The sequence below is a fragment of the Notothenia coriiceps genome, unplaced genomic scaffold, assembly GCF_000735185.1.
Source record: "Notothenia coriiceps isolate Sejong01 unplaced genomic scaffold, NC01 NC01_scaffold00025863, whole genome shotgun sequence".
NCBI lineage: Eukaryota > Metazoa > Chordata > Actinopteri > Perciformes > Nototheniidae > Notothenia > Notothenia coriiceps.
In genome coordinates this window covers 1-14,247 of record NW_011358564.1, presented here as the reverse complement: position 1 = coordinate 14,247, position 14,247 = coordinate 1, and the positions used below count along the sequence as shown (strand labels likewise).

General features: G+C 40.3%; 1 protein-coding gene across 5 annotated transcripts; it reads left to right on the top strand.

The window, feature by feature from the left end:
- The first annotated feature begins 571 nt into the window (after positions 1-571).
- Positions 572-11,322, top strand: cpeb1b (cytoplasmic polyadenylation element binding protein 1b). 5 transcript variants are annotated; one of them, XM_010783825.1, is made up of 12 exons: positions 572-606; positions 822-921; positions 3,008-3,229; positions 5,009-5,238; positions 5,917-6,172; positions 6,300-6,413; positions 6,842-6,946; positions 7,494-7,630; positions 8,650-8,848; positions 9,138-9,232; positions 9,533-9,613; positions 9,935-11,322. In XM_010783825.1, exons 1-12 carry the CDS (start codon positions 592-594, stop codon positions 10,043-10,045), a joined length of 1,665 nt encoding a protein of 554 aa, XP_010782127.1. In that variant the 5' UTR covers positions 572-591; the 3' UTR covers positions 10,046-11,322. The 5 variants fall into 5 exon arrangements, with proteins under 5 accessions (XP_010782127.1, XP_010782126.1, XP_010782125.1 ...); XM_010783824.1 differs by having other exon boundaries at positions 822-942; XM_010783823.1 differs by having other exon boundaries at positions 822-993; positions 6,842-6,931.
- The last annotated feature ends 2,925 nt before the right edge of the window (positions 11,323-14,247 follow it).

Sequence of the window (14,247 nt, the reverse complement as noted above, 5' to 3'; positions counted from 1 at the left end):
TACTTGTATGCTTTAGATATTGTATTCACTGTACACTATGATTATGTTTTTGTCAACATATGTTGTATGTTTTTTATGTATGATTCAAATATATTAATTAAAATGGAAATTCATTCTGATTGCTTAAGTGAAAAAGCATCCGTTCGTGAGTGTATTTTTTGTCTTTTATTTATCAAAATTAAATTAAATTTGATGCAAATTAAAAGAGGTGTACTTGTGCTTCATGGGCCTATTAGTATTTGAATCATTTTGTTTGTTTTCAATTATGTTGGGTTAATCCCTGAACACTGGAAATACTACTTGTAGTATGTGTTAGTCCATTAATAAAATATCAAGAATATGTATAAGTATCTTTAATATTAAATTGTTTAAATATTGTCACATTTGAATCGTGGTTGACACGTGATTATTATTTTGTGCGGTGTTCTCTCTGATGTGGGTCACGTGAGCAGGCCACGAGACATTCATTCGCTGAGCACACGTTCAACAAATTGAGACTAATTAGCTGGCTAGCTGAGTTCTTAAATATGACCTTTTATTGATGCTAGCGGTTATAATTCGGACATTTCTCACAGGCTGTTAGTTCACATCATGGCTTTTTCCCTGGTGAGTTAAACACTAAATGTATTTGATTAGTCTGACGTTGACATTTGACCTTGTGTGTGACATGAAACTACCACCGACGTATCTCTCTTCTAAACTCTTAATTCCTATCCAAAATAATAGTTGAAAAACCAGCCTCATATGTGCTAACCTTGAGCTAGACTTCTAGCTTTAATCAATAAATAATTTCCCCTGTCTTTTGGTTTCTTTCCCTTCAGAGAAACGATCCCCGCAGGCCAGACAGCCCGGACTCGGAGTCTGCGGCCCTTTCGACCTGCAGCAACGCGGACATCTTTCGAAGGATGAACACCTTGCTGGGTAACGCTCTGGATTTCAGCGGTGTGTGCACCACACCTAACAACACCAGGGGAAAGCCAGACCTGCTGTGTGGTAAAGTCTGTTTAGCATTTTTCCACTCTGCAGCAGGTCGTCTTGGCTGCAATAAGCAAGAAAACTATAAATGGTTACTCTGGTGTATAAACAAGAGGTTTCAGAAAAAACTAAATCCAAGTTAAGTCCCTCTACTGACTTTGAATTCGCGCTCAAATGGGAATATGTAATTTTATTAAAGTGTTTTCATGGATTTAAAGTGAGTGTTTTTGGTTAATGTAATTTGGTTAATACCAAATGTATTTTGAACACATTGCCATCAATACCATTTTGAGCAGAACATTTTGTGTTCATTTGTTTATTGTAGGTCCAAAGATAATCAACCAACTGCTTTTTTTTATATTGAAATATCACAATTTACCAGAATCCCCCCATGTGACGTCTTGACGTTTCTGGTTCTGTCTATACCAAACAGTCCATAAACCAGATATCTGTATTTAAATTCTCAAACAATAAACGCAAGCATTTAACCAGCTGAAAATTAAGATTTCTTTGACATTTCTCATTGACAAAGATCTTGCCGGAATTACATTTTCTGTTGAGACTTATTGGCAAAATGTTTTTGCTCTAGTAACCAGCACCCTATGTGTATATGTATGCATACTTAAATTAAAGATACACAACCTCTGTGATAGCTACTGAATTCCCCTGCTGCTGTTATGTGATATGCATTTTTGTTGTGGAGCCACATTTGGGCTAGAAACCATCAAATAACCCCACATGTTATCATGACTGGTTTGTTTTAACAAGATGGATATTTTTTTCATTTTAAAAGTTTCATCCTCACAGGAGTCCCCATCTTATCCAGAATGCCATCTGTTAGACCTCGTTCACCTTGTCATTATCATTCAGATGCCAGCAGCTGATTCATGCTGCATCGCAGATCTGCAGCATTGCAGCACATTGAAGTGTTTTAACCCCAGAAGCGAGATTGGCCAAGATTTTTGCTCAGCACAGTGTTGGCGTACTTTTTCCTGAAGTGGTCATTTGCTCAGGGCATTTCTGTAGTCTTGGTCCAGATGTATACGCGGCTTGACATAAGATGCAGTATGACACTAGTGTGTGAAAAGTTACAATTGATACAAAAGGGAATTGTTTGTTGCTGCAAATAGAGTTAAAATGATGTTGTGGCCTCTCTCCCCCTCCACCCTTGCTCAGTGTTGCTGAATCAGGGCTGCAGCTGGATGCTATCCAGGCCTGGAGGGAGGAGCTGGCAGTGCAAATTGCTCCGTCCTCATCATCTGATCAGTCAGCTGATTTTTGCCACAGCAAGGCTCTACATGCACAGTTCCTTTTTTTAAAATCAGGAAAATAAACTCGTGTGTGATTTTTAACAAGCTATCTATATCTATTTTTTAATAACCAATTGAGCAGCATTAAGTGTGGTGTTTTTTTAAATTTTAAACAAAGTCTGCTGAGTCATTTGCTCCCCTGCTGCCTTCCACCATGCTGCTGTAGCTCTGCCCCTCGCCTCGCCCTCCCTCCTCCTGCCTCTGTCCGCTCGCTCAGGAAGCGAGGCTAGACGGAGTTAGCTGTAACTGGTAGCAGTGGAGGCTCTCTTCCCACTCACTCAGAGATGTGCTGTGCCTACCGGAGAGGGGAGTACTTCTATCAACAAACCAATAGCTCCAGCAGGAATTTGACATTACACAGTTGTTAGGGAAGGAAGCAGTGAGGTGGGGGGGAAAGCTGATGTCATTAGCTGGGGTGTGTGAGTGCATCAGCAGCCATGTCACATGCTGCTAGGTGGGTCAGTGATGCGGACAGAGATGCATGGCAGTTGCACCGTGCACAGAGGCAGCAGGTTAGCTCCCCCGTCAGCCAGGGTAGGGGGAGATGTGGTCGTGTTCAGGGAAGTTTATTTTTAAACAACATTTATTTTCACAGAAACTGTTTTGTGTGACTAGTTACTCCCTGCCCATTTCGATGCATAGACTGAAACAGTTCTTTCAGCTGCCTAACAAATTCTCTCCTCTCTTCTCTAAATCTCTGACCTGGATCTTTGATCGAAAAGAGTCGGAGCTGGCTGCGGTGGGCAGCAGGAGGATGCTCTTCCCAAACTGTGGTGGAATTCCCGGCTCCCAGGACACGCCGACGTCCCGGGGCCCTCCGGGTGTCGCAGACCTGGGCCTGGGCCTCCAGTCCCTCCGGCTGTCTGGCTGGGACAGACCCTGGAGCAGCCAGGATACGGACGCACACAGTTCCCCCTCCCAGGTTCAGACCAGCTCACCCTCCAGTAAGTACCACTGTTCTTGTTTACCTCGATGGATAAAAGGAATGATGGCAAAACCAGCAAATATGTTTTTAAACAATCAATGTCAGAGGGAGGTTGGTGGTTTTCTAAAGAGTTTATAAGCTAGATATTGTAACATCTGTGAGGTAGTGTGTCTTGACTTGTGTAGCCCTCATGTTTAGAAATATGTCGTGCATCATCATTACAGCAGTCTGTGTGTGGGAACAGACTGTAGCGTCAATAGGGAGGATGATGTGGCAGTTTTGCTTTGCTGCATCTCTAGCAATCCAGCAGGCAAACAAATACTCTAGTCGAGTTACTTTTTATTTTCCTTAAATGTATTGGAAGAGATGTGTATTGTAACAACAAGGTTGACTAATTTCTAAAATACTAAGTACCTGTTGATGACACTGATGATGCCAGGATGATTTTCATACACAATATACCAACCGCCCCAAGTTAGCTGCTTATCATTTGTACATGGGTGATGTAAATACTTATATCGAATGTTCACAGTTCTTAAATGAGTCGTCTTTGTGGAGATAATCAAATCAAGTTTTATTCATATAGCACATTTTTAAAGTGATTTTTGGTCGAGCCAAAGTGCTGTACATGTAATAAAAACACATTACTACAATCACAATAAAAGGCAATAATTTACAACAGAAATATAAAACACAGGAAATGTCAGGAGTTGTGCTCAGCTCTGACTAGAAGGCCAGAGAGAAGAAGTGAGTCTTTAGTGAGGATTTAAAAACCCCTAGTGTCTGGGCCGACCTCACATGGAGGGGCAGAGTGTTCCAGAGCCTAGGGCCAGCTGCTGCGAAGGCTCGGTGACCTCTGGTCTTGGGCACTGGTCTTGGGCACTATCAACAACAGCTGGTCAGCAGACCTTAAAGCTCTGGCTGGGGTGTAGTGCTGGAGGAGTTCGGCTCTATAGGCCGGAGCCAGCCCGTTTAGTGCTTTGAAAACAAATAAAAGGAGTTTAAAATCAATTCGGAACCGAATTGGAAGCCAGTGTAGTGAGGCCGGAATTGGGGTGATGTGGTCATATTGCAGACTGTAAAGGCGCCCCACCTGCCCTGAGCCATTTGCAGGGCTATAGTTTGATCGCTGCATGTCCATACCCACCCAGCATAACTTTAATTTAGAGCTTTCTGAACTGGCCCGGTATAAAGTCTGACAGAGCTTTGACTGCGGCCTAAAGCTGAATAATACCCCTCAGTGCCACATGTTTACTGTTAAAGACAATACACCTGACTCTCTTTGTTATCGGAGGAATAAAGCTGCTGGTTATAGTTCAGGAGCTAGCCTTTGTTTTTAAAAGGTGATGGATTAGTTGGCCTCCAGTTTGTAAAATGTCTAACTTCTGTGACAAGGTTGTGTTCCAGGTTTTAGTCAGCCAATTTGCCAAATATCAAAAGTAAAACTGCTTTAAGCTTTGCCTCAACTGTGTGTTGCTGTTGGCAGCCAGCTTGTGCACCTGCACATTTTGGAACATTAGAAACCTACATTATGTGACTTTGTCCCTGATTAGAAACCTGTTTTGCAACTTGATGAACAAAGATGCAAATGTTAGAAACTTGAATCTGCAATTTCTGCATGCCTCCTCACGAATCGATATTGCTCTGTAGATTCAGCACACACTTCAGTTTGCTCATCCTCTTGCAAAACAAACGACATCAAACAAGCTAAGCAGTAATGCCACCATGGCTACATGTACAAAAATGGCTGAATCATCTTAATAAGAATATTTATGGTGTTGTTGTCCTTTTCCTCCAGTGCTGGGTATACTGAGCAGCCCCTTCAACAGCCTCCTTGGGAAGCCCCCAGGCTACCTGCCCCAGGAGTCCATGAGCATGAGTGCTGACTTCCTGGAGAAGTTTCCCACCATGGCTCGCATAGCAAACCGCCTGGACTCCAGCTCCTTTTTAGACTCTCGCTCCAACAGTCCTGAAGACTCTGAGACCAGCGGCTTCAGCTCTGGCTCTGATCACCTCTCTGAAATTCTGGTAATGATACTGGTTCTGTGATCCCTGTTTATTATTGGATTGCTCAGTCATAGGGACATTTTCTTTTAAACATAGATTAACCCGCTGGTTTGACCTTAAGCCATAAATGATCAGTCGGGTGGGCCTTTACTTAAAATGCGCTCCTTTCCTACCTCCCTGTAAAATGCATATTTTTAGTAAGGCATCTCGGCCCTGTCTAATTTTTATTAGCTTTTTGTTGTTTATTCAATTGCCGCACTTGGTTTATCTATTATGATTCATTCATTAAAATGTAAATTTCCAAAGCACTAAATCGTTTTTACAAGAGTTTCACTTACAGAACTATTGTATGTACTTCCTCAGATAACTTCTTTTTTTTTCCGTTGAGCTACCCTCAATTAATCTCAACACTTACTACAATGATGTTCCATATTGAAATCCAGTGGCTCTAAGGGCGCCTCATACAATCTATCAATCAATATTTATTTATATAGCCCAATATCACAAATGTTACATTTGTCTCAGTGGACTTCACAGTTCAGTTTCACATATATGGCCGTTGTCATTAGCCAGTCTTTAACTTTTTGTGCCAACATTTTCTGAGAACATATGGTAATCATTCAAACTCTATACGCTGATCATATTTTAAGTATTTTGTGTTCAGTAGGGTATAATAATCTTGACATGTCTTTTCTCCAGTCGACTCTGCGGATTTCCCCTCCTCTGCCTTATATGGCATCAAGCATGCAGAAGGACCTGCTGCGGCTGGGCGGGCGTCTGGACCCCCAGGACTCCGGCTCCCCTCTGACTCCACCGCCCAGCGTCAGCCCCGCCTCCGGCATTTCCCGCCGCTGGCGTAGCAGCTCTCCCTGGCCTGGTACAGACATGCTGGACCAACAGCCTGAAGATACGTTCAGCATTGAGAGGGAGGCCCGCCTGCACAGACAAGCTGCAGGTGAATCTGACTTCAGTCAAATGTTGTGGTCTCTAAAGCTCACTCGTAATGCATAAGTCGTGGCTTTGTGAAAAAAAAGATGTACGCCAGAATTTTTGCTTACTTTCTTTTCTTCTGGACGTTTCAGCTGTGAATGAGGCCTCGTTCACCTGGAGCGGCCAGCTGCCTCCCAGGAACAACAAGGATCCTCTGTACTCCTGCAAGGTCTTCCTTGGTGGTGTGCCGTGGGACATCACAGAAGGTAACTGCTGCTTTATTGTGATTTGATTTAATTTTTTTTCTTTCTTTTAGCTGTACTTCTGAGCACATGATGGTCAATAAAAAACCTAAAAAGTTTAACTTTTACATTCCAAAAGTTGACAGGTAGTTTGATGAATATTTTGGTTGGTAAAACTATCGAGGGAATAAGGAATTTCTAATAATGAGAAAAAGATGCATGTTGTAAAAATCCTTTTCTTTTATTGAGGCTGGACCACATGACTCTTCTGTTGACTAAACATCCTTTTAACTTTGTTCACCAGTATTTTGGTGACACACTTAGAAAAATATCTAGTCATTCAACCATTGAAAAGTTGGAATCAAAAAGCGGAGAATGATGCCAATGTACAGTTTTTGATGTAATAGTTCAATATGAATGAACTCGCACATTGAGCAGCTCTCTTCTTACAGCCGGCCTGATCAACACCTTCAGCGGATACGGCCCTCTAAGTGTGGAGTGGCCTGGTAAGGATGGAAAGCACCCTCGCTGTCCTCCCAAAGGTAATGTTGCTAAAGGTAACAACAGGCTGGTAGGCTATTTCTGTTCCTTCATGGTGTAAGGGTGGCACAGAGGTGAGCACACAGCATGTTGGTGAGTTTGGCTGGAGGTCTCTACAGCTACACAGGATAGTGATAATGGGAATTTAAATGTAGCGTAGATGGATCTAGGTGACTAAACATGAGTATGCTTCATAATAATGAGACCTGTAGTAACTGACAGCTTGTGAAAGCTTTTATTAGATTCTGTGATTTTTCACTGATCACCTATTCGTCTGTTGGTCTAACAAAATAATGTTTGAGGGTCTTTTTTAGGACTGATCTATTTATTTTCTGATGCAGTGTTCAAAACAAATGTCTTCATCATTTGAGATGTCTACCTGCTGCATACATTTTCTTTTTGTATGGCTTATAGACAATTTAAGGAGAAATTAACTGCCATGATGATTTTAACTATGGATCATTTGTTGAATACTTTTTGCTTAATAAAGGTTCAACTGAACTGAAAATGGATAGATGTATATTCAAACGCACTGTATATCCTAAAGTTTTGTTTGTTATTTAGGGTATGTTTACTTGGTGTTTGAGAACGAGAAGTCTGTGCGGGCGCTGCTCCACGCCTGCTCCCAGGACCCCTTCCACCCCGAGGACAGCAGGGAGTACTACTTCAAGATGTCCAGCCGCAGGATGAGGTGCAAGGATGTGAGTAGTACAGTTCTCAGGAAATGTTCTTCCCCTCTAAAGTGTATACTTGAGTCTTTTCTTTTCAAGGTACTTTTTACTTCCACTTCAACAGTATATAAGAGTATATTTGAAAATATATATGTTTTTAAACACAAAGACAAACATTTAATTGTTCCACCTTATCAATAATGACAACATTATGAGGTTTGAACTATTGCTTCAGTATTTTTTACTTGGCACATTAATCGAGGAGGAAAATGAGTTCCAGTCAAACAATTAAATATGACCACCTACTACATGAATGCATGATTACGAAATAAATGTAATGTAGTTACAGGGTGCATGTTCCTACACTAAGAGTACATTTTCTTGATTAAAGTTACATTCTTTAACTTAAGCAATATGCAGGACTTAAACCTGTACCAGAGTGTTTGTGACGATGGTACCTTTCCTTTAGTCAATTAAGTAAATGTGGACCCTTCTTCCTCCAATGACTGCAACATGGAGTTGCCAATGTTCTTACGATATCCACACCCTGATCTCTTCTGCAAACTGCTGCTCAGCCCTGCAATTAAATACTTACCCGCTCCAAAATATTACAAATACAATTCCCCTTTTTATTGCCAAAGCACAATAAAGCTAATTAAATTAAACGATCCAACAGAAAACTAAATTCCATAATTTATAATCCATTAATTGTTCATAATAAACAAATAAAAAATAAAAAGCTAAACATTCCAGCAGCTGAAGAGGGAGCATTTGGTGCTTTTCTGATTTTAGACTTGGCTATGAATTTTGACAACAATTATACTTTAAATAATTGACTGTTTTGTCGTCCAGCTACACTGTAATGAGTATTTTCAGGTTATTTTTATATAGGATTTAATCTTCCATGAACAAAGTTGCAATGTTTGTGCAAGAACATTTTAATTGACAGTGTAGAATAAAAAAGAAATTGGTATACAAAACAGTCCGAAAGGTAAATAATTAAAACTCATGAAGAGAATTAGTTGGAGTGACTCGTGTTCTGGTTTCAGGTGCAGGTGATCCCCTGGGTGATCTCTGACAGCAACTACGTGCGTTGCCCCGCCCAGCGTCTGGACCCCAGTAAGACGGTGTTTGTTGGGGCACTGCACGGCATGCTGAACGCTGAGGCGCTGGGTAGCATCATGAACGACCTGTTCGGAGGGGTCATGTACGCTGGCATCGACACGGACAAGCACAAGTACCCCATAGGTGAGACCCCTGTGTGCCTGCAGTCTGAAGACCTCTGGTTGGCTTTTAATGACATACTAACTGGTATAACTTCAGTCCTTTGCACTGAATGAAATAACTTCAGAAACAATTGGGAGCACTTACTGAGTCACATTCATAACCCTACATAGACAGGAAGCAAATGTAATGTTTTAATGGGTCGGGTCCTCGAGATTATGATTTTATATTTTTGGATCATTTACAGTTCTGACTATTGAGAAATCAGAGAAGGCCATAAAATGATTGTTTTTATAAATATGGTCTCTTTCAGGCTCTGGACGCGTCACTTTTAACAATCAGCGCAGTTACCTGAAGGCTGTGTGCGCAGCATTTGTAGAAATCAAAACCCCCAAGTTTACAAAGAAGGTAAGATACTTTCCAGCATGGTTTACTACTAATTTACATGATATATCAAACTACCTGTCAGCATATGAAGACATTTTTAAATTAGCAACACTTTTACTGAGCTCACATTAAGGCATTGTATTGTCTAACTGTAGTTAGAGATGTAAACTATGATTTGTTCCCCTCTGGTTATAATCCTTAATGTCCCTGCTGCTGTTGGGGAGAGTGACAGCCTTTGACTCACTTGTAAAAAGTACAAATACCTTATCAGTTGATGATCACTTTGTTGTTGCCTTCCCCCCCCCCTTCCCCCCCCATCAGGTCCAGATTGACCCGTACCTGGAGGACTCCATGTGTCAAGTTTGCCTTCGCCAACCCGGGCCTTTCTTCTGCAGAGACCAGGTCAGTGGAACTTTGTCCTGCTAGCATGGTGCTGGTTATGAAAAGTAAAACATTTAACCCAATTCTGATAAACGTATTGATAAATTAAAGGACTGTTCATTATAAGCTAGTTTTTATTGTCATGGCAATTTAAAAATATTTAGTTTACAATATCAGCAAAGAGGGATTGTTATTGCAATAGTGCGCTCCTTTTGAGTTTTACCTCAGATTAGAATGGACAGCATTTGTATTGATTGTGCATACTGTCTGACTTCAGTACAGCCATATTGCTGTTAGACGAGCTTCACGGGTTAACCTGTGAAATGTGATTTCTTCCCACAGGCCTGCTTCAAGTACTACTGCCGCTCTTGCTGGCACTGGCAGCACTCCATGGACATCCTGAGCAACCACCGGCCCCTGATGCGCAACCAGAAGAACCGGGACTCCAGCTAGAGCAGAGGAGCACACTCTGAAGGGGCCCCTCTGGAGGGGGGCGGCTGCCCGCCAAGGAGAGCACGTGTGCCAGGTGTCCCTCTGCACGAGGGCATCGCGGCACTCCACCAGGCACTGGGGATATCACTGTAGAAAATGTTCACTTTTGCACTTGCTACTTTTTTGCTGTTCACAGTGGCACAGTGTTGGGATGACAAGGGGCCCTTCACACTTATGCATTCTCTCAGACCGGTGGCCGGACGACAGTTGGGAGTCAGCCTATGGTTAAGAAGTGGATGAAAATGCCCTTTTTTGTTTTCTTTTTTGTTTACTTGTGTTGCATAGTGAAGAGCATCACGCAAGTCTCATGCCGTTCATTGGCAAATGCCATACAGTGCCTTTAAATTTTTATTTTTCTTCCATGCTCGCTCCCACTCTCCCCTACCCCCAGTTGGCATCTGTTTTTCCTGTGCAAGCCAACTGGTGTTTCTTACTTTTGGGAGTTAAATGTTGGGCTTCATTTAACCAGTCGCATTTCAGACATTTTTATGCAGTTTTTTACTAATTTGTACACACGGTTTTAAGTCATGACATGAACATTTTGAATAGAATTCTACCAGGCGGCCGTTTTGGGAAAATCCCCCTTTTTTTTTTCTCATACATTTTTTCTTTTTAATTTGCCCTCCTAAACTTCAACTGAATGGGCACAAAAATGTTGGAAGTAGAACTTTAACTTGCTTTGTTGGTCCCGTTATATTTAATGTGTTTACCGATAGTACCTAATATGCTTCAACTGGGCAATCTATCATTTCTCAAGCACCTGATGGATCCTGTTGAGAGCAGAGTGAATGAACATTTGACTGTATGTAGTTTAATTTTTGCACTTTTTAATTTGCACGTGTGGAGAGGTGGCAGTGGTTTTTAATCACTTTTGTACATCAGCAGGGGGACTCGCCTATTTTAAAACAGCTGCTTGTTTCCTGTTGAATGTAAGAACTTCCACTTAGCTGATAATACCTTAAATCTATCCAGAGCTTGAGTAGACCAAGTAAATGATTCCACGCTTTCTTATCCCATTATGCCTTCCTGTTCCAGTTGGACATAAATGCATAATAAGCTGTGTGCCAAAGACAAAGTATTTTCTTTATCCATTAAGTTTGTCATGCTGAGCTTGTTGTCCCTTAGCCCAGCTGCTTTTTAGAGTTTTGAAAGTCTACCTCATTGTGGTCTGCCAAGTTTGCTGCTACTGAGTTGTGGAGTATGTTCAGATTGGGCACAATAAAGGTGTTTAAGCATTACCTGCTGTGTCCGACTCTTCTCTTCTGGGTCATCTCTCTGGTCAAGTCATCGCTGTCGGTTCTGTGAAATCTTAAAGAAAATAAGGTCCATGCATCTCAAAAAGACAAGACTATATGCTAGATTATTTCTAAATGCTAATTTCAGTAACTGGGCAGGTGCCCATGACAACGTTGCAAGCATTGTACCTACAAAGCTTGTGACACTGTCACATCAGGAACACATTAAAGTCAACAATCAGACGAGTTGTGCAAACTCATTTTATAGGAAACATTTGACACTTATGCTTACCACTCATTACGAATACTAGTTGTTTTTCTTTCAGTGTTTACTAAGCATTGGGTTTTAAATAAATTGCATTGTATCGTCTCTGTAGCTTTAACATTTTGATAAACCACTTATCTCATTTTACATGCTGGGCTGAAATGGACTAAACATAAATAACTCAGCCTGACTAAGTCTGGCTGAAAAAACTTGACCAAATATAGAATATGTTAATTATTTCACACAAAGGTTTGACAATATATGACTATTGATGTACAAATAACACTGTCAATTGTGTAAAATAAGAGGATTAGATTACTTAGGCCAATTTACAAACTGTTGTGACTTGATTTAGGCCTTATTCCTTCTGGAGTAAGTGACTTAGGCAAAACAGTGCACTTCTCTTTTCCGCATTACTGTGACAGACCATGGGGCTGGGTCAGCCACAAACAAAAAATGCTAAAGCGACTCAGAAAACAGAGGGCAGTTTGGCTGTGGTTGGCCCTTAATTCAATATAGCAACTCAAATGGTACAACTTAAATCACTCTAAATAAAACAAAAGGCAAGTAAATCAAACGCTGAGGAGACATGTGCCTCTCCTCACTACCCCCTCCAGCTGTTCTTTGCTGTGTTTTTAATTTTAGCTAACCCCTTTTCCATTTAAATCAGTTTCTCCCCTGAACCTTTCTCAGTCATCTTGGTGTGTGTGTCTTGTGAAGTTAAAATTGTGAAATTACACAACATTTATAGTCTAGTAAACATCACTTACCAACAGGGGACAAGAACCATGAAACCTGAACCATGAAAATAACTTAATTTATCCGTTAGTTTTTCTTTCTTCTTGAAGCAGCCATTTTGTATAGGTTGTCAAATTGCCTAAGTCACAAGACAATGTGACTTAGGCAATTATCTTTTTAAAATATATTGCCTCAGTCACACTCTTGACATACTGTAGGCCATTATACTATCAGGGTAGGAACAGCACTATCCTTTAAATAAGGATGTAGGCAATTTTACCAGAGGTGGCCAGCATCAAGAAGAGATGATTTAGGCAAACATTTTCTCCAAAATATGACTTAGGCCATTAGTTTAAGAAGGTGACGATTTCTGAATTGATATTTTGGACATACTATACTACAAATTACTCCTGAAATACTATGACTTTTGTCATATTTCCAACATACGACTTGAGATATTTTGGACATACTATGACTTTTTTTCATGACATTTTCAACAATTACTTAATTCTCAAGATAACTCTACATTACATGCACTTTATTCATATTTTTCAACTCACTATGCTATGACCTTTTCACAATATTTTCGACATACTACTATACTATGAGGTTTTTTCATATAAGTATACAATAAATTCTCATATTGTCAAGATACTTTACAATTTTTGTAATGACTATTTCCACATACTATACCATGTTTCCTTTAATATTTTTCAAAAGACTATACATGACTAACCTTTTTAACATGGTAAACTATGAGTTTTTGTTGATATTTCGCATGGACTGACTTTTGTCATGTTTTTGACATAGTATACTTTGAATCATTTTATATTTTTCAATTGACTATACAATTACTTTTTCATGATATTTTTGAGCTCCTGTAATATGAATTCATGAAATTTTACAAACTATGACTTTTTTCATATTTTTTAACATAGTAAAATATTACTTTTCACGATATTTTCGACTTACTATATATCTTATATATGTATTTTTTCATGAGATTTCAGAGATACTATATATCATGTCTTTTTTCATATTTTTCCAGTTACACTCAGGCTGAAGTCAAATAGTCCATTTAGTTTAGGAACCTTCCTAACGGAGTGAAATGACCCGGAAGTCCATCAGTGGCAGCCATGATAAGTGCCGATCAAGCCTCCAGGAAGTGCGCCGGAGTCTGATGAGAATATTCGTTGTGGCCAAACGGCGGTACTACACTTTCGTTTGGTTGCTGGTCCCGGAAACACTTTTTCCCATTGACTTACATTGGGAAAGAGTGGTCTGTAACTCGTTGGATAATTTTTTTTTTATTAAATAAACTACCCAGAATGAACACTTGTATAGCCCTTATTAAAAACATTCGTTCCTCATGTTGTAAAAATGTGCTCATAACGTTATTCTGAGAGTTATTTCCCTCTGCATTATGAACCCGCATCTAACCCACGGGACCGCGCCGCCCGTCACGTTCATGTGATGTGACTTGTTCAGTACTACATGAGTTTTACCTTGACCCATGGATGCACAATAAGAACGGACCCATATCGTCTTACTGCCATCCCACGGAGCTGTAATAATGGACATATTGCACATGTTTGCTGTAATTCATCATTTGTAAAATATTATACTACATGGGCTGTATGATTAAATCTTTCATTAAATAAAGTTAATATTACCGACGTAGATTAACGTCCCTGTAGCTTCTTATTGCACTTGCAATATACCATTAAAGGAGTTGAACGTTGCTGTTTGCTATTACTATAATACCACGCAGGGATAAACCAGAGTTTACAACCTTTGCATGTGGGCACAACACGTTTTGACCCAGATTAATTAGCTATACCATATGATATCGCCCGAGGAAGTCGTCATACTTATAGATATATAAATATATATGTGTCAAAGCTCTAATCAAATTAACAGTTGTA

What these genes read in the sequence shown, in the direction of transcription:
- cpeb1b (XM_010783821.1), top strand. An exon ending in CAAAGGTAATGTTGCTAAAG is followed by an intron (nt 6,947 to 7,493) that starts GTAACAACAGGC and finishes TTTGTTATTTAG; the next exon opens with GGTATGTTTACTTGGTGTTT. An exon ending in CAAGCACAAGTACCCCATAG is followed by an intron (nt 8,849 to 9,137) that starts GTGAGACCCCTG and finishes GGTCTCTTTCAG; the next exon opens with GCTCTGGACGCGTCACTTTT.